General features: G+C 37.8%; 1 protein-coding gene and 1 pseudogene across 2 annotated transcripts in view; both read left to right on the forward strand.

Annotated features, from left to right (window-relative positions):
• C2CD6 (C2 calcium dependent domain containing 6) overlaps positions 1 to 20,660 on the forward strand; it is a gene marked incomplete at both ends in the record, with an annotated part of 130,245 nt that overhangs the window by 102,034 nt on the left and 7,551 nt on the right. Inside the window, 1 exon segment of the mRNA XM_082658905.1 lies at positions 20,495 to 20,569. Coding sequence (XP_082515031.1) covers positions 20,495 to 20,569 — 75 coding nt within the window.
• On the forward strand, positions 9,597 to 10,176 carry LOC309825434 (WASH complex subunit 3-like; annotated as a pseudogene). Its single transcript has one exon. The product of its transcript is annotated as a WASH complex subunit 3-like (transcript).

Raw genomic sequence — 20,660 nt, forward strand, 5'->3', positions numbered from 1 at the left:
AGGGAGACACACAAGAGGGAAGAGATATGGGAACATATGTATATGTATAACTGATTCACTTTGTTATAAATCAGAAACTAACACACCATTGTAAAGCAATTATACTCCAATAAAGATGTTAAAAAAAGAAAAAAAAAGAATCTGCCTGCCAATGCAGGGGACACAGGTTTGATCTCTGGTCCGGGAAGATCCCACATGCCACGAAGCAACTAAGCCCGTGCGCCACAACTACTGAAGCCTCTGCACTTAGAGCCCATGCTCTGCAACAAGAGAAGCCACCTCAATGAGAAGCCCCCGCACCGCAACGAAGAGTAGCCCCTGCTCACTGCAGCTAGAGAAAGGCTGCGCATGGCAACGAAGACCCAACACAGCCATAAATAAATAAATAAGTAAACCAAAAAACCCCAAAACAATGTACTGAAAAACTATAAACCAATGTGGAATCCTAAAAAATATTCAAACAACCCACAGGAAGGTAAGGAAAGAGAAAATAAGGAATGAGAAATAGAGGAAACAAACAGAAAATAAATAACAAAATGGCAGACTTAAGTCCCAACATGTCATTGATAACTGATATGGAAATTTAGTAAATGATAAGTGGTCTAAATACACCATTTAAAAGACACAGTTGAGAGAGAGCAACTAAGATGGCAGAATAGAAGGGCCCGAAGTTCACCTCCTCTCATGAGCACACCAAAGTCACAACAATCTGCAGAATAACCATCGTTGAAGAAGACTGGGGACTTCTCTTGTGGTCCAGTGGTTAAGACTCCACACTCGCAACGCAGGGGACCCAGGTTTGATCCCTGGTCAGGGAACTAGATCCCACATGCTGCAACTAAGAGCCTGCATGCTGCAACTAAAAGATCCTGAATCCCACAATTAAAGATCCCACATGCCTCAGCGCAGAACCTGTATGCCACAACTAAGACCTGGCACAGCTAATTAATTAATTAATTAAAAGAAAAAATTAAAACCTACCAGAAAAGACCCTCTACAGCTAAAGACATAAAGATGGAACCACAATGAGACTGGTAGGAGAGGCGGACTCTAGATATAATCAAACCCCATACCCTCCAGGTAGGTGACCCACAAACTGGAGATAATTATATTACAGAGGTTCTCCCACAGGAGAGTTCTGAGCCCATGTTAGGACCCCCAGCCCAGGGGTTTGGCACCAGGGAGAGGAGCTCCCAGAGCATTTGGCTTTGAAGGCCAGTGGGGCTTGATTGCAGGAGCTCCACAGGATTAGGGGGAATAGAGACTGCCCTCTTAAAGGGTGCACACAAAATCTCACATGCACTGAGAACAAGGGCAAAAACAGTAGTATGAGAGGAGCCTGAGCCAGACCTACCTGCTGGTCTTAGAGGTCTTCTGGGGAGGCAGGGAGCAGCTGTGGACCACCATGGGGATATAGACACTGGTGGTCAATATATCAGGGGGCATTCATTTGCATGAGTTCTGGAGACAGACATTTTGGCACCAAGACCTGCCCCGGCCAACAGCCTGCAGGCTCCAGTGCTGTGATGCCTCAGGCTAAACAACAAACACAGCCCCACCCATCAGCAAACAGGCTGCCTAAAGACTTCCTAAACCCAAAACTGCCTCTACATATGCCCTGAGACATGACCCTGCCCACTGGAGGACCAAGACCCAGCCCCACCCACCAGGGAGCAGTCACCAACCCCTCCCAGCAGGAAACCTGCAAAAGTCTCTAGAAAAGCCTCACCCACCAGGAGGCATACACTAGGAGCAAGAAAACTACAGGCCTGCAGACGGAGTCCACAAACTCAGTCTGGACACTGCCCGGGGACCAGCTGGCCCCTGGCCTTTGGGTGATGAGAGAGGAGTTCACTGCTGGGACACATAGGACATCCCCTACAGAGGGCCACTTCTCCAAGGTTGAGAAACATAACCAACCTACCACATACATAAAAATACAAATAGCAGTTTACACAAAGGAATATATTTCAGACGAAGGAACAAGATAAAACCCCAGAATAAGAACTAAGTGACATGGAGATAGGCAATCTAACCAAAATAGAGTTCAGAGTAATGATCATAAAGATGATTAAAGAACTTGGGAGGAGAATGGATGCACAGAGCGAGAAATTAGAAGTTTTTAACAAAGAATTAGGAAATATAAAGAACAACCAAACAGAGTTGAAGAATACAATAACTGAAAGGAAGATACACTAAAATTAATCAATAGTACACTAAATGAGGCAGAAGAACAGATCAGTGAGCTGGAAGACAGAGTAGTGGAAATCACTGCTGCCAAACAGAAGAAAGAAAAAAGAATAAAAAGAAATGAGGACAGTTTAAGACAACAGTTCTGGGACGACATCAAGCACACTAATATTTGCATTAGAGGGTTCCCAGAAGGAGAAGAGAGAAAGAAAGGGCCTGAGAAAATATTTGAAGAGGTATTACCTGAAAACTTCCCTAACCTGAGGAAGGAAACAGTCACCCAAATCCAGGAAGTGGGTAAGAGTTCCATACAGGATAAACCCAAGAAGGAACACACCAAGACACTATTAATCAAACTGACAAAAAATAAAGACAAAGGTAAAATATTAAAAGCAACAAGGGAAAAGCAACAAATAATATACAAGGGAATCCCCATATGGTTATCAGCTGATTTTTCAGCAGAAACTGCAGGCCAGAAGGGAGTGGCACAATGTATTTAAAGTGATGAAAGGGAAGAACCTACAACCAAGAATACTCTAACCAGCAAGGCTCTCGTTCAGGTTTGACAGAGGAGTTTAAAGCTTTACACACAAGCAAAAGCTAAGAGAATTCGGCACCACCAAACCAGCTTTACAACAAATGCTAAAGGAAATTCTCTAGGCAGAAAATAAAAGGACACAACTCGAAACAAGAAAATTACAAATGGGAAAGCTCACTGGTAAAGGCAAACATGCAATAAAGGTAGGAAATGATCCATACACAAATATGCTATCAAAACCAGCAATCATGAGAAGAGGAGAGTACAAGTGTAGGATATTGGCAATGCATTTGAAATTAAGAGGCCAGCAACTTAAAACAATCTTGGATATATACAGACTGTTATACTAAAACCTTATGGTAATTGCAAACCAAAAATCTACAATAGATACACACAAAAGAAATAGCAATCCAAACACAACTCTAAAGATAGTCATCAAATGACAAGAGAAGAGAACAGAAGAGGAAGGGAAGAAAAAAGACCTACAAAAACAAATCCTAAACAATTAACAAAATGGCAATAAGAATATACATATCAATAATTACCTTAAATGTAAATGGATTAAATGCTCCAACCAAAATATATAGACTGGCTGAATGGATACAAAAATAAGACCCATATATATGCTGTCTACAAGAGACCCACTTATGTGGTAGATATATACAATGGAATATTACTCAGCCATTAAAAAAAGAATGAAATAATGCCATTTGCAGCAACATGGATGGACCTAGAGATTATCATACTACGTAAGTCAGACAGAGAAAGAGAACTATCATATGATATCACTTATATGTGGAATCTAAAAAGATGATACAAATGAACTTATTTACAAAACAGAAACAGACTCACAGATATAGAAAACAAATTTATGGTTACCATAGCGGAAAGCTGGGGGAGGGATAAATTAGGAGATTGGGATTAACATATACACACTACTATATATAAAGTAGATAATCAAAAAGGACTACTGTACAGCACAGGGAATTCTACTCAATTTTTTTTTTTTTTTTTTTTTTGCGGTACGCGGGCCTCTCACTGTTGTGGCCTCTCCCGTTGCGGAGCACAGGCTCCGGACGTGCAGGCTCAGCGGCCATGGCTCACAGGCCCGGCCGCTCCGCGGCATGTGGATCTTCCTCGACCAGGGCATGAACCCATGTCCCCTGCATTGGCAGGTGGACTCTCAACCACTGCACCACCAGGGAAGCCCTCAATATTCTTTAATAAGCTATATGGGAAAAGAATCTGAAAAAGAATGGGTATATGTATATGTATAACTAAATCACTTTGCTATACACCTGAAATTAACACAACATTGTAAATCAACTACACCCCCATTAAAAAATAAAAATTAAATTAAAAAAATAAAAAATAGGGAATTCCCTGGCAGTCTGGTGGTTAGGACTCACTGCTGTCACTGCCAGGGCCCCAGGTTCAGTCCCAAAGTTAGTAGAAGGAAAGAAATCATAAAGATCAGAGCATAAATAACTGAAATAGAGATGAAGAAAACAATAGAAAAGATCAATGAAACTAAAAGCTGGTTCTTTGAAAAGATAAATTGATAAACCTTTAGCCAGACTCATCAAGAAATAAAGGGAGAGGGCTCAAATCAATAAAATTAGAAATGAAAAAGGAGAAGTTACAATGAACACCACAGAAATACAAAGGATCATAAGAGACTACTATAAGCACCTAAATGCCAATAAAATGGACAACCTGGAAGAAATGGACAAATTCTTAGAAACATACAGTCTCGCAAGACTGAATCGGGAAGAAATAGAAAATTTGGACAGACTGATCACAAGTACTGAAATTGAAACTGTGATTTAAAAACTCCCCAAAAGGGGCTTCCTTGGTGGCACAGTGGTTGAGAGTCCACGTGCTGATGCAGGGGACACGGGTTCGTGTCCCGGTCTGGGAAGATCCCATGTGCCGCAGAGCGGCTGGGCCCGTGAGCCATGGCCGCTGAGCCTGTGCGTCCGGAGTCTGTGCTCCGCAACGGGAGAGGCCACAACAGTGAGAGGCCCGCGTACGGCAAAACAAAAAAAACTTAAAAACTCCCCCAAAACAAAAGTCCAGAAGTAGATGGCTTCACAGGCGAATTCTATCAAACATTTAGAGAAGAGTTGATACCTATCCTTCTCAAACTACTTCCAAAAAATTGCAGAGGAAGGAATACTTCTGAACTCATTTTATGAGGCCACCATCATCCTGATACCAAAACCAGACAAAGATATTAAAAAAAAATTATAGGCCAATATTACTGATTAACATAGATGCAAAAATCCTCAACAAAATACAAGCAAACCAAATCCAACAATACATTAGAAGAATCATGCACCATGATCAAGTGGGATTTATCCCAGGGATGCAAGGATTTTTCAATATCTACAAATCAATCAGTGTGATACACCACATCAACATATTGAAGGAAAAGTCCGTATGATCATCTCAATAGATGCAGAAAAAGCTTTTGACAAATTTCAGCACCCATTTATGATAAAAACTCTCCAGAAAGTGGGCATAGAGGGAACATACCTCAACATAATAAAGGCCATATATGACAGATCCACAGCCAACATCATTCTTAACAGTGAAAAGCTGAAAGCATTTCCTCTAAGATTAGGAACAAGACAAGGATGTCTACTCTTGCCAGTTTTATTCAACATAGCTTTGAAAGTCCTAGTCACAGGAATCAGAGAAGAAAAAGAAATAAAAAGAATCCAAATTGGAAAAGAAGAAGTAAAACTGTCACTGTTTCCAGGTCACATGATACTATACATAGAAAATCCTAAAGATGCTACCAGAAAACTACTAGAGCTCATCAATGAATATGGTAAAGTTGCTGGATACAAAATTAATATACAGAAATCTGTTGCATTTCTATACACTAACAATGAAAGATCAGAAAAAGATATTAGGAAACAATCCCATTTACCATCACATCAAAACGAATAACATGCCTAGGAATAAACCTCCCTAAGGAGGTAAAAGATCTGTCTCTGAAAACTATAAGATACTGATGAAAGAAATTGAAGACAGAAAGATATACCATGTTCTTGGATTGGAAGAATCAATATTGTTAAAATGACCATGCTACTTAAGGCAATCTGAAGATTCAATGCAATCCCTATCAAACTACCAATGGCATTTTTCACACAGGTAGAACAAAAAGTTTTTAAATTTGTATGGAAACATAAAAGATCCCAAATAGCTGAAACAATCTTGAGAAAGATGACTGGAAGTGGAGGAATGATGCTCCCTGACTTCAGACTCTACTACAAAGCTACAGCAATCAAAACAGTATGGTAATGGCACAAAAACAGACATAGATGAATGGAACAGGATAGAAAGCCCAGAAATAAACCCACACACTTATGGTCAACTACTCTATGACAAAGAAAGCAAGGATATACAATAAAGAAAATACAGTCTCCTCAATAAGTGGTGCTGGGAAAACTGGACAGCTACATGTAAAGAATGAAATTAGAACATTCTCTAACACCAAACACAAAAATAAAATGGATTAAAGACTTAAATGTAAGATCAGATACTATAAAACACCTAGGGGAAAACGTAGGTGGAACACTCTTTGACATAAATTGCAGCAATATGTTTTTGGATCCTTCTCTCAGAGTAATGGAAATAAAGACAAAAAGTAAACAAATGGGACCTAATTAAACTTATAAGCATTTGCCCAGCAAAGGAAACCATAAACAAAACAAAAAGACAATCTATGGACAGGGAGAAAATATTTGCAAATGCCATGACCAAAAAGGGATTAATCTCCAAAATATACAAACAGCTCATTCAGCTCAATAACAAAAAAACAAACAACCCAATCAAAAAATGAGCAGAAGACCTGAATAGACATTTATCCAAAGAAGACATACTGATGGCCAAGAGGCACATGAAAAGATGCTCAGCATCACTAATTATTAGAGAAATGCAAATCAAAACTACAATGAGGTATCACTTTCCACCAGTCAGAATGACCATCATTAAAAAGTCTACGAATAATAAATGCTGGAGAGGGTGTGGAGAAAAATGAACCCTGCTACATTGTTGGTGGGAATGTAAATCGATACAGCCACTGTGGAGAATAGTATGGAGGTTATTTAAAAAACTAAAAATAGAGCTACCATACGATCTAGCAATTCCACTCCTGGGCATATATCCAGAGAAAACTCTAATTTGAAAAGATACATGCACCGCAGTGTTCATAGCAGCACTATTTACAATAGCCAAGACATGGAAGCAACCTATATGTCTATCAACAGATGAATGGATAAAGAAGATGTGGTAGGTAGATAGAGATATAAAATGGAATATTACTCAGCCATTGAAAAGGATGAAATAATGCCATTTGCAGCCACATGGTTGGACCTAGAGATTATCATACTAACTGAAGTAAGTCAGAGAGAGAAAGACAAATATCATATGATATCACTTATATGTGGAATCTAAAAAATGATACAAAGGATCTTATTTACAAAACAGAAATAAACTCACAGACATAGAAAACAAACTTATGGTTACCAAAGGGGATAGTGTTGGGTGGGAGCGAGATAAGTTTGGAATTTGGGATTAACATATACACACTACTATATATAAAATAGGTAAACAGCAAAATCTACTGTATAGCACAGGGAACTATACTCAATATCTTGTAATAACCTACAATGGAAAAGAATCTGAAAAATTATATATACATATATATATATGTATGTATGTATGTATAACTGAATCACTTTTTGTACACTTAAAACTAACAACATTGTAAATTAACTATACTTCAATTAAAAAAAAAAAGACAGGGCCTTCCCTGGTGGTCCAGTGTTGAGAATCCTCCTTCCAATGCAGAAGACACGAGTTCGACCCCTGTCGGGGAACTAAGATCCCACATGCTATGGGACAGCTAAGCCTACACACCACAACTAGAGAGCTCGCATGCCGCAATTACAGAGCCCACGCGCTCTGGAGCCCATGTGCCATAACTAGAGAGAAGCCCGCACACCACAGCTAGAGAGAAGCCCACACACCACAACTAGAGAGAAGGCCACACACCACAACGAAAGATCCCGCATGCCACAGCTAAGACCCAACACAGCCAAAAAAAAAAAAGACAGTTGGCAGTGTGAATCAAAAACATAATCCAACAACATGTTGTCCACAAGAAATTAACTTCAAATATCAGTGCAATGACATACGTAAACTAAAAGCAAAAGAATGGGAAAAGATGTGACTTCAAAATTTAATCATTAGGGCTTCCCTGGTGGCGCAGTGGTTGAGAGTCCTCCTGCCGATGCAGGGGACACGGGTTCGTGCCCCGGTCCGGGAAGATCCCACATGCCGCGGAGCGGCTAGGCCCATGAGCCATGGCCGCTGAGCCTGTGCATCCGGAGCCTGTGCTCCGCAACAGGAGAGGCCACAACAGTGAGAGGCCCGCGTACCGCAAAAAAAAAAAAAAAAAAAAAAAAAAAAAATACATATATATATATATATATATAAATTATTAAATGCAACAAGGGCTATATTAATATCAAATAAAGTAGATAGACTTACTTGCAAAGAAAATTACTAGAGATAAAAAGGAATGTTATATAATAATACAAGTGTCACTCCACCAGGAAGACATAACAATACTAAAGTAACAAAGCATGACATTACATGATAGAGCTGAAAGAGGTAATAAAATCCACCCGTGTATTTGGGGATGTCAACACCTCACTCTCAGTAAATATAGAACTACTAGACAGAAAAGCAGCAAGAATATAGAACACCTTAACAACACAATAAACCAACAGGATCTAACTGACACTCTATCCAACAATAGCAGAGTACACAGTGTTTTCAAGTGCCCATGGAACATTCACTAAGATAGGCCACATCCTGGACCATAAAACCAAGTTCAACACATTTAAAATAATTAAAACTATATGAAGTGGTGCTGTCTGACCATAATGGAATATAGGGAGTTCAAGGGATTTGGGGGCTGATCAAGGAAAACCATTTGACCAGGAGGTGGCAGTAGCACACACAGCTTTATTTGAGTGACACTTCGACAGGTTTGCATGTGGGGGAAGTTTCTCACAGCATGAGACCATCTAGAGGCTACCGCACAGAGGCCAATACTCAGAGGGAGAGAAGGACAAGGAAATTCCTAGAGGAGAGGGATATCAGAGAGAGGGTTACATCTCTAGGTGATTTCACTCAGCAGCCTGGAAGGGAGTCTCTGGGTCAGGAACCCCAAAAGGCAGCAGAGTCTTGGGGTCTTTATAACCCCAGGGTTTATTTTACCTATGGCTAGTATATGCTGGGCACAGTTTCTTGAGTATATAAAGCAGGCAGGCTCTAAATAGTTAAAAAATCTGCTTATTTGGTTGTGTTTAAAATAATTGGATGTGTACAAATTTTAGTCTGGTGCTGGCAGACTTTTGAGCTAATGGGTCTCAGCCTGCTGTGAATAAGTAAACAACCTGGGGTGGGTGGGGTGGCAATACATGGAGGCCATCTTTGTCTTGCATACAGAACACCGAATCAAATGAGAAATCAATAACAGAAAGACAACAGGAAAATCTCCAAACACTTGGAAATTTTAAAACACACTTCTAAATAATCCCTGGGTCAAAGAGGAGATCTCAAATGGAATAAAAAATACATAGAATAAAAATGAACATATATCAAAATTGATAAGACAGTTAAAACAGCAGCACTGAGAGAAATGTATAGCACTAAATGCATACATTGGAAGAGGAAAACTTTCTAATTAATAAGCTAAGCTCCCACACCTCAAGAGCTTAGAAAAAGAAGGAGCAAAATAAATCCAAAAAGATGAACGAAGGAAATAATAAAGAACACAGAGGAGATGGATGAGGATGGGCTTCCTCTCATGGGGTCAGGCATAGACCTGACTAAGGTGCCAGCTGTTCAACTGAACAGAACGGTGGCATTTCTAAACCAATTTGTGGTACACAGTGTACAGTTTCTCAACCAATTTTCTACAGTTTGTGAGGAGAAACTGGCAGACCTTTCTCTTTGTATCCAGCAAATTGAAACAACTCTCAATATTTTAGATGCAAACTTGTCATCTATCCCAGGGCTAGATGATGTCACGTTTGAAGTATCTCCTATAAGTGTCACTAGGATCACAAATGAAACACATTCTGAAACCACTTCAGAGCAATCACAGCAGAACAGTTTACAAGACTCTGGACCACAGGAAAGTGAAGTAACACCACAACATACCTTAACTGTAGCCAAGGATCTAAGATATGCCAGATATCTCAAAATGGGTGGGTATTCCAGTGATGGCAGTAAGAAACAAAATGATATCGGAAGGACTAGACCCAGATCTTCTAGAGAGGCCAGATGCTTCAGTGCCTGATGGTGAAGGTGAAAAAAATATAGAAGAAAGTTCAGACAGCAAATCTTCTTTTAGTGACTAAGCTTAATTTTATAACAATTACATATACATGTGTTGGTACACATTTACATTCTATAAGAAAGAGAGCCTGAACTTTAACTCAGTCATAAAAACACCACATGGCTACATATCCACCACCAAGCTTCCTCTATGTTAAAAAATAAATAAATAAAGCATTTATAATAAAAAACCCAGAAATCAGTGAAACTGAAAATTTAAAAAAAATAGAGAAAAATCAATGAAACAAAGCTCGTTCTTTAAAATAATCCATAAAATTGCTAAACTTCTAACAAGACTGACAAAGGTAAAAAGAGAGAAGATGCAAATCACCAAAATCAGGAATGAAACCTGATATACCACTACATACATATATGCAACCATTAAAAAGATAACAAGGAAATACTACAAAAAGTTTTATGCTCATAAATTAGAAGAAATGGACCAAGTCCAGAAAACCACATACTAAATCAAGATGAATTAAACTGAATAGTCCTGTAGCCATTAAAGAAATTGAATTGGTAATTTAAAAGTTCCTGGAAGAGAAATGTCCAGGCCCAGATGGTTTCACAGGAGAATTTTACTAACATTAAAAAAAAAAAAAACACTAATTTTACACAACCTATTCTGAGAGAGAAGAGGAGGGAACACTTTCCAACTCATTTTATGAAGCTAGTATTACTCTGATACCAAAACAAGACAAAGACATTACCAAAAAAAGAAAACTACAGACTAATATCTCTCATGAACTTAGATGCATAAATCTTCAACCAAATATTAGCACACCAATACTGTAATGTATAAAAAGAACTATATACAATGACAAATGGTAAGTATTTCAGGTGTGCAAGGCTGGTTCAGCATTTGAAAATCAGTCCATGTAACCTATGATATCAACAGAATAAAGGAGAAAAATCATATGATCATATCAATTGATACAAAAAAAGTTCTTCACAAAATTCAACACCGAATCATGATATAAAACTCTCGACAAGGTAGTATTAGAGGGTAAATTCCTCAACTAGATAAAGAGCATCTACAAGACCTCCATATTACATTATACTTAATGGTGAAAGACTGAAGGCTTTCCTTCCAGGATCAGGAACAAGGCAAGTATGTCTGCTCTTATTATTCTTTTTCAATATAATACTGCAAGTTTTAGCCATTGTAATAGAGCAGGAAAGGGAAATAAAAGTCACACAGATCGGAAAAGAAGAAATCAAACTCTCTATTTTCAGATGAAAAAGTTATCTATGTAAAATAGCAAGGAGTCTACAAAAAAAACTACTAGAACTAGTAAGTGAGTTGAGCAGTTTAAAGGATAAAAATTCCAAATGCAAAAATCAACAGCATTTTAACACTCAGCCATAAAAAAGAATGAAATAATGCCATTTGCAGCAACATGGATGGACCTAGGGATTATCATACTAAGTGAAGTAATGCAGGCTGAGAAGGACAAATATATGATATTGCTTATATGTGGAATCTAAAAAAAATGATACAAATGAACTTATTTACAAAACAGAAATAGATCCACAGACATAGAAAACAAATTTACAGTTACCAAAGGGGAAGGTGGAGGGAGGGATAAATTAGGCATTTGGGATTAACATATACACAGTACTATACATAAAATACATAAGCAACAAGGTTCTACCATATAGCACAGGGAACTATACTCAATATTTTGTAATAACCTATAAGGGAAAAGAATCTAAAAAAGAATATATACACACACACACACACACAAATGAATCACTTTGCTATACACCTGAAACTAACACAACATTGTAAATCAACTATACTTCAATTTTTAAAAATCAGCAGCATTTCTACATACTAACATGAACATGTGGAAACAAAAATTTTAAACACAATAACATTTATAGTAACTCCAAAGAAAACTAAATACTTTTAAATCTAACAAAGCATATACAGGATCTAGATGATAAAAATCACAAAATGTTGATGGAAGAAGTCAAGGACCTAAATAAATACACATACCATATTCATGAATTGGAAAACAACATAGTAAAGATGTCAGTTCTCCCCAGATTGACCTATAGATTTAATGTAATTTCTATCTAAATACCAGCTCTTTGTAAATATAGACAAGATCATTCTAAAATGTGTATAGAAAGGCACAGCTCCTAGAATAGCTAAAATCATCTTTAAAAAGAAGAAAATGGGAGGAATCACTTTACCTAATTAAGGCCTACTAGCTACAGTAATCAAGCTACAGTAATCAAGAGTAAAGATAGTGTGGTATTAGAGGAGAGAGAGACACAAAGATCAATGGAACAGAATAGACATCCCTGAAATAGACCCACAAAAGTATGCCCAACTGATTTTTGACAATGATGCGAAAGCAATTTAATGGAGGAATGATAGCCTTTTCAAGAAGTAGTGCTGGAGCTATTGCACATCCATGGGCAAACAAAACCAAACCTTGACCTAAGTCTCTTACCTAAAATAAAAAACAGTAATAAACTTAAGTGCTGGTGAAATTGCTGATGGGAATTTTTAATTTTATAACCACTCCTGAAAACAGTTTGGTAGTTTCTCAAAACACTAAATATGCAACTGCCATGTAACCCAACAATTATACTCTTGGGCATTTATCCCAGAAAGATTAAGTCTTTTGATCACACACACAAAAACACCGTGAACACAAATGTTTATAGCAGCCTTATTCATAGTAGCCAAGAAGTGGAAACAACACAATTGTTCTTTAATTGGTGAACAGCTAAATAAACTGTGCTACCTCCATGCCATGGAATAATACTCAACGATACAAAGGAACTTTGATACATACAACAACCTGGATGAATTTCCAGAGAATTATGCTGAGTGAAAAAAAGCCAATCCCCAAATATTAGATGCTATATGACTTCATTTATATGAAATTCTTGAAATTACAAAATTATAAATGTAGAACAAGTTAGTGGTTGCCAGGCATTAAGTAGGAGGTGGATACAGGAAAGAAATGGGTGTGACTCTAAAAGGACATTAGGGATCCTTGTGGAAATGTCTGCATCTTAACTGTACCATGTCAATATCCTGGTTGTGATATTGATATTACATCGTTTTGCAAGATGTTACTGTTGAGGGAAACTGGATAAAAGGTACATGGTCAAGAGTTTAATTTTTTTTAAATAAAGAAAAAGAAAACTTACCTTAAATATTTTTCTTAAGGGTGGTAGTCAGACCTGTATATGACAGATAAAACTAAATTAAGTTGAACAAGATAAATTCAGTGGGTAACCCATAAAACATAGGTTACATAAAATCAACAGACTTAGAAAGTTGAAAGAATCTATCACCTAGGGCAACAGGCTTATAAACTGAAGACATATCAGAGTTCTAGAACAAATTCCTAAAAGTCTAAGCTAATTGCTTCATAAACAAGTCACAAAATCTTCAGAATCTACGGTAAAATAAACTTTGAAGTTTGAAGTTAAAAGAAGAGTTTTTTATGAACCAAGGTAGACATTGTGTTAAAGAAATGCAGTATTTTGAGACAAACTTCTGGAGTGCTAATCTGAATTGGAAAGGACTAACGTCTCTTTCAACTCATAGCTGATTCAGGTGACAGTCTTTCAATAGTTCCTTTACATTTTTAGAGCCCCTTCATAAATTAAGATTTTCAAGATATAGCTTAATAAGTTTCTATTTAAACCCTGACAATGACAGGATGCTAAATCATTTCCCCAAAGGTCAGGGTGGAAGAAAGGTAGGGGGGATGGGGAATTTAATTTTATCTACCAATGAAAAGCAGTGTTTGTTGATGGTAAGAGAATTAGGAATAGGAAACTAGGATATAGGAAAAAGAGCTTGGATTTTACCGTAAGAAATATCTAGGTTCAAATCCAGATTCTTCCACTACCATGGTCACATAACTTTGGGCAATTTACATCTGACTTTCAGTTTTCTCATCGCAAAATGAGTATACTATCATCTATTTCAAAGAATTTTAAAGGGTTTGGAACATAATAGTCACTTGCTAAATGGTAAGTATTATATTATAGGATAAATATGAGAAGCAGAATTGTTGGATCAAAGTATATAAGCGTATTTACTTTTTTTTTAACATCTTTATTGGGGTATAATTGCTTTACAATGGTGTGTTAGTTTCTGCTTTATAACAAAGTGAATCAGTTATACATATACATATGTTCCCATATCTCTTCCCTCTTGCGTCTCCCTCCCTCCCACCCTCCCTATCCCACCCCTCCAGGCTGTCACAAAGCACCGAGCCAATATCCCTCAGAATGGGAGAAAATATTTGCAAGTGAAGCAACCGACAAAGGATTAATCTCCAAAATTTACAAGCAGCTCATGCAGCTCAATAACAAAAAAACAAACAACCCAATCCAAAAATGGGCAGAAGACCTAAATAGACATTTCTCCAAAGAAGATATACAGACTGCCAACAAACACATGAAAGAATGCTCAACATCGTTAATCATTAGAGAAATGCAAATCAAAACTACAATGAGATATCATCTCACACCAGTCAGAATGGCCATCATCAAAAAATCTAGAAACAATAAATGCTGGAGAGGGTGTGGAGAAAAGGGAACACTCTTGCACTGCTGGTGGGAATGTGAATTGGTTCAGCCACTATGGAGAACAGTATGGAGGTTCCTTAAAAAACTACAAATAGAACTACCATATGACCCAGCAATCCCACTACTGGGCATATACCCTGAGAAAACCGAAATTCAAAAAGCATATTTACTTTTGATAGATACTACCAGATTATCTTTTAAACCAGATTTACTTATTTGCATTTGCGCCCAAAATGTAGGAAAATATCCATTATCTCACAGCCTGGTCATTTTTTGTTAATTTGCTTTTGTTAATTTTGTTTTTGTTATTTTGATGCACAAAAATGATATTCTATTGATTTGCATTTTCCTGAGAATTAATGAGTGAACAGTTTTCATGTGTTTATTATCCATTTGTATTTCTGTTATTTGACTGTTTATAATCTCTGCTCATATTTACAAATTGGGTTGTGTGTTTATGTGTGAAAATGCTTTATGTATTTTGAATAAAAATGCTTTATCTACGCTGTTTGTTATCTGCATTTGTTTTACTTCTTCAGAGTCCTTATAGAAATTTGAACTGTTTATGTGGTCAAATCTGGCCGCTTTTCCTTTGTGGCTGTTAGTTTATATCTTGTTTAGATTATCCTTCCCCTCTTCAAGATTATGTCAGCATTCTCCTAGCTGATTTTCTATGTATACTTTTTTTTTTTTTTTTTTTTCCAGTACGCGGGCCTCTCACTGTTGTGGCCTCTCCCGTTGCGGAGCACAGGCTCCGGACGTGCAGGCTCAGCGGCCATGGCTCACGGGCCTAGCCGCTCCACGGCATGTGGGATCTTCCCGGACCGGGGCACGAACCCGTGTCCCCTGCATTGGTAGGCGGACTCTCAACCACTGCGCCACCAGGGAAGCCTTATGTATACTTTTTTATGTTTAAATATTTAATCCATCTATACTTAATTTTTTTAGTATGAGGTAAAGGTCTATTGATAATTTTGCTGAAGTGGATAGATGATTACCTCAACGCTATTTATTAATTGTTCACATAGTTAACATGTTTTTGTCTGTCAGTATCCCTTCTTGAGGATAATATCCTCAATCCTTGGTGTAGTTGGCAAACTTGACCCTCTGCCTCTGTGGCAACAAGGATGAGCATGTAGTTTGACATAAAAATATTAAGAGGGACTTTCCTGGTTGTCCAGTGGTTAAGACTCCACACTTCCGCTGCAGGGGGCATGGGTTCGATCCCTGGTCGGGCAACTAAGATCCCGCATGCTGTAGGGCGAAGCCAAAAAAATAATAAAAATTTAATTTAATTTAATTTAAAAAGATAAAAATATTAAGACAAGTCTATATAATGTTGATTTCATAAGGAATATGTTAAAAATAAAATTAAATAATAGAATGAGTATGAAAGAAAAGTGTGAAAAGTCAATACTTTTTTTAATAATAGAGTTTAGTGTATGAAATCAACATTGTATGGAATTTCCACTTAAAGGACAAATTAAGCACAGTTTTGGCATTAATATCTCACCTCTTTTAAAGAAGACATACAAATGGCCAGTAGGCACGTGAAAAGATGCTCAACATCACTAATTATTAGAGAAATGCAAATCAAAACTGCAGTAAGTTACCACCCTACACCGGTCAGAATGGCCATCAGTAAAAAGTCTACAAATGGGCTTCCCTGGTGGCACAGTGGTTGAGCGTCCGCCTACCAATGCAGGGGACACGGGTTCGTGCCCCGGTCTGGGAAGATCCCACATGCCGCGGAGCGGCTGGGCCCGTGAGCCATGGCCGCTGAGCCTGCGCGTCCGGAGCCTGTGCTCCGCAACGGGAGAGGCCACAACAGTGAGAGGCCCGCGTACCGCAAAAAAAAAAAAAAAGAAAAGAAAAGTACCTGTCAGCTCAGTCTGCCTCTGTTTTAAGACATTCTCTCAGAAGCTTCTCCCGACAAGTTCCAATTATATGTAGTTGGCCAGAACCTTGTCACATGGCCACTCCTGTCTTTTAAAGGAGGCTGGAAGATGCAGCTTTTTGAGTAAGGGTTTTTGCCCCTAAACAAATTGAGGTTCTTGAGATAATATGTATTTTGGGAAAGTAATTCTCATTCTCTGTCATAGGGAGCAAGAGACTAGTTAAGAGACTATTGTTGGGAAGAGATGATGGTCGCTTGTGCTACAGTGGTAGTAGGTGGTGGTCGGATATGATTGGATACTTGATATATTTTGAAGCCAGTAGCCACAGAACTTAGTGCTGGGTTATATATGAAAAGAAGAAGGTGGAGAGAGAGGGTGACACAGATTTCTGGTCTAATAATTCAGTAGATGGTAGCATCATTATCTGAGATGAGGAAAAACAGAGAAAAGCCAAGGTTTTGTGGTTTTTTTTGAGGGGGAGGGGAGCAGGGTGGTAATCTAGAATCCTATTATATATACATTAAATTTGACAAGCCTATTATATAGCTAAGTGGAAATCAATAATACCCTTTTAGATATTTCTGAGGATACTATTTAGAATCTTTTCCAAGGGTCATCCTCCCCCTACATTCTTCAGAAATAGCTCTGTTTACTCTGGGGTTAGTTCTGTTTATTCTTATTGATCCTTCACTTACATGTACTGATTTTCCTCATATCTGATGAGCTCTGTTGGCTCACTTTATATTTGTGAATGAAGGAATATGTTGGCTGTATAGGTATTCTCTGTGTGACAGGCCAGCTTCCCTGGAGGGTATATGGGGATGGAAGAGGGCAGGCAGGATGGCTGGAGACCCTACAGCATTTCCAAAGAGTCAGTGTATTTCTCTCCTGAATAGAACTTCCTTTCCTTCCTTTTTATCCCCCTTCAGTTATCTGATGTGAAAATGTGAGTGGCTGTAAGCTCTGCTCTGCTGCTGTGCCAAGGCTCAAAACCCATAGAGGGTCCCCACCTAGGCAGATTGCACATTTTCTCAGACAGCAGTTTTGATCTTGCTTGTTTTGTTGTTGTTTGTTTTGGTGTTTGGTGAGTGACTGGGGAAAGACAATACTTCCAGCAATGTATGCTCTGTTTGCACTGAGAAAGAGAACAGTGATAAAGAAGGGTCCAAGTGATCCAGCTGTTCCAAATGCAGCTTTTTAATGCTATGACAACTGCACCGTCATCTGATTCTCTTTGTATATGTTGACCTTGAATTTATTGCTTCTCAGGCCTACCTGATTTCTGTTATTTAAAGCTCTGGTTTTCTTTCTTTCTTTTTTCTTTTTATTAATTAATTAATTTACTTTTGGCTGCGTTGGATCTTTGTTGCTGCGCTCTGGCTTTCTCTAGTTGTGGCGAGCGGGAGCTACGCTTCGTTGCGGTGCCAGGCTTCTCATTGCAGTGGCTTCTCTTGTTGCAGAGCACGGACTCTAGACGCGCAGGCTTCAGTAGTTGTGGCACGCGGGCTCACGTGGGCTCTAGAGCACAGGCTCAGTAGTTGTGGCACCCGGGCTTAGTTGCTCTGCAGCATGTGGGATCTTCCCGGAACAGGACTCGAACCCGTGTCCCCTGCATTGGCAGGCGGATTCTTAACCACTGTGCCACCAGGGAAGTCCCAAAGCTCTGGTTTTCTTGATGGGGGTTTTCCATTAAGTCAATCCATCTGGTTTCCTATTTTCCAAACTTTCTCAACTTTCTGGATCTTGGTGTGTTACCTTACTGATTTCTAGTATTCCAATGGGATTTGTTAACCAAAATTTCAGAAATGGAGACCTGATTGAAATAAAAGGTGTTTATTTGAGGTTTGTTAGGACTGCAGCCTGGGAGACACATATTCAAGCACTTGAATTGTGTTCCACTGGACTACAAAATGGGGGAGACTTATAAAGGCAAAAACTGCAAGGTTGCATTTAGGTACATGAGTTGTTTATCAAGAATTATGATTGGAGCAGCCAAGCAGTAAGGGTGCTTGTTAAGTAAGGATTGGTTGGGGTCTGAAATGGTTGCATAATTACAAGGGGAGACCTTAAGACCATAAGTTTGCAGCTGGCAGGTATTGTTCTGAATACTGCTGGTGGTGTCCTTGGGTCTGGTACAGTTCAGAGAAAGTTCAGGTTTTCAGTGGTGCAGAGACCACTGAATGAGACCAGATTTTATCTGAGACAAGATGCTCAATGGCCACCTGACTCTGTTTTTGTATGCCTGAACCATGATTACTCCGTTATAATTTCAATTTGTCATCAGATTTTTATTTCGGAAATATTATTTTCTGTTAATTTACTGGAACTTTGGGAGGTAGGAGAAAGTAAACGCACATGTTCAGTCTACCATCTTGAAGCTCCTGTATTGGCTTCTTTTTTTTGTCCTTTTCTAGCATCCTGATCATTTCCCTCTCATATAACTATCCTGGATTTTTTAACTAACAAGTATTGTATGTTCATCTAATCAATAACACAGAGTTAAACAGAGTAAAAGTTAATTGCGTCCTCTTTCCTCTCCTCCAGAGTTACTCCCTTGAGAAAACAATGTTAACATTCTGTATCTTTTCATATATTTTTCCATGCTTATATTGGGGGGGGTTATTTATTTGTTTTGTGTGTTTTACAAAAATTAGATCATATTTTTTCCTCTACTTTTTCTTCCACTTCCTTGTTATACATATTTCTTTTAATTTTAATTTTCTACTAAATTCATTAAGGCAATAAACTTTCAAATGTTAGAATTTAAACTGTTTTTAAGGGAGATTTTGGAAAATTCAGGCAAAGAAAAACAAAATGAGCAAAGGAACAGGTGTGGAAAAGTACAAGATATATTTCTAGAATTCAGAGTTAGACACATTTTCCTGGAGAGAAACTATAGTGGGGAATACTGAGATACTTGCAGAAATTATTTAGAGTCAGTGTGTGAGGGCAATGAATAACACAACGTAGGAAGCTGCTGAAGATTTAAGAATAAAGTCATGTTATTAACTGCTTAATATTAACGAACACTTAAACCAAAAGTATTTCTTATGAAAGCATCATTCATTGAATTATTTTAACTAACTTGATATATAATGAACCCCCTACAAACTAAAGGAGAAAATGTGTAGGAAAGCTGTTTATAGTACTAAGTGTTCTGCAAAGAGATGGTATCAAGTTTTCTCTAAACATTATGATGTTTTCAAAGCACCATTGTCTTTCACTGAAGTCTTGATTGTGTGGTAGTAGGAGCATCAGATGAAAATTTAGGATGCCTAGGATTTAGGCTACTAATCATCTGGTAATTTAGGGCAATAATTTCAACTGCAGATTTTTGTGTAAAACAAAGAGTAGGACTTTATTATCTCTAAAGTGTCATCCATCTCTAAAATGTCAGTGGTTCTGTGATTCTATAATTGTTCCTGTACACCTTGATTTAGTACTAAGTGTTTCCTTAGGCAGTAAGTACCCATTTAACAATTACAGCTTGAGAGTCATTGAAAATGCTATCTCAATGTAATATCAGATGCTATTTATTATCTAAAGCATTTCACAACCTTCTAGAATTAGATTACACTTGTTCTAACAGTTCTGTTTTCTTTTCCAATTTTGTTTCTGCTTAAAGTTGCTGAGCATTATTTTGATTTTACACATTCAATAGGGTGAATATTATGGTGTCAGGGAAGCTAAGATTATATATATTTCTGATATAAATTTCTTTTGATTATATGCAAATTATGGTAGTTATGAGAAAAATACTTATTTAGTTTTTAACATGTTTAATATCTTTAATAACTATTGAAGGAATAAAATTATTTTGGGAAATATCCTTTCATTACAAGCAGTCTAAAATTAAAACTTCTCTTTTTATAAGGTGGCTTTTTCACCAAAAGAATACATTTCACCATCTTTCAAACCAGAATATATAGAATTCAAGCCAAAATATCAGGTGAGTACTGTTTTCTTATCCCAATATCAGTTATACTTAAATACTAGGTTTCTGTAATACTTTATGTAATTCAGTGGTTCCAAAGCCAGAC

This window comes from Grampus griseus, assembly GCF_964374135.1.
Source record: "Grampus griseus genome assembly, chromosome: 7".
Lineage (NCBI taxonomy): Eukaryota > Metazoa > Chordata > Mammalia > Artiodactyla > Delphinidae > Grampus > Grampus griseus.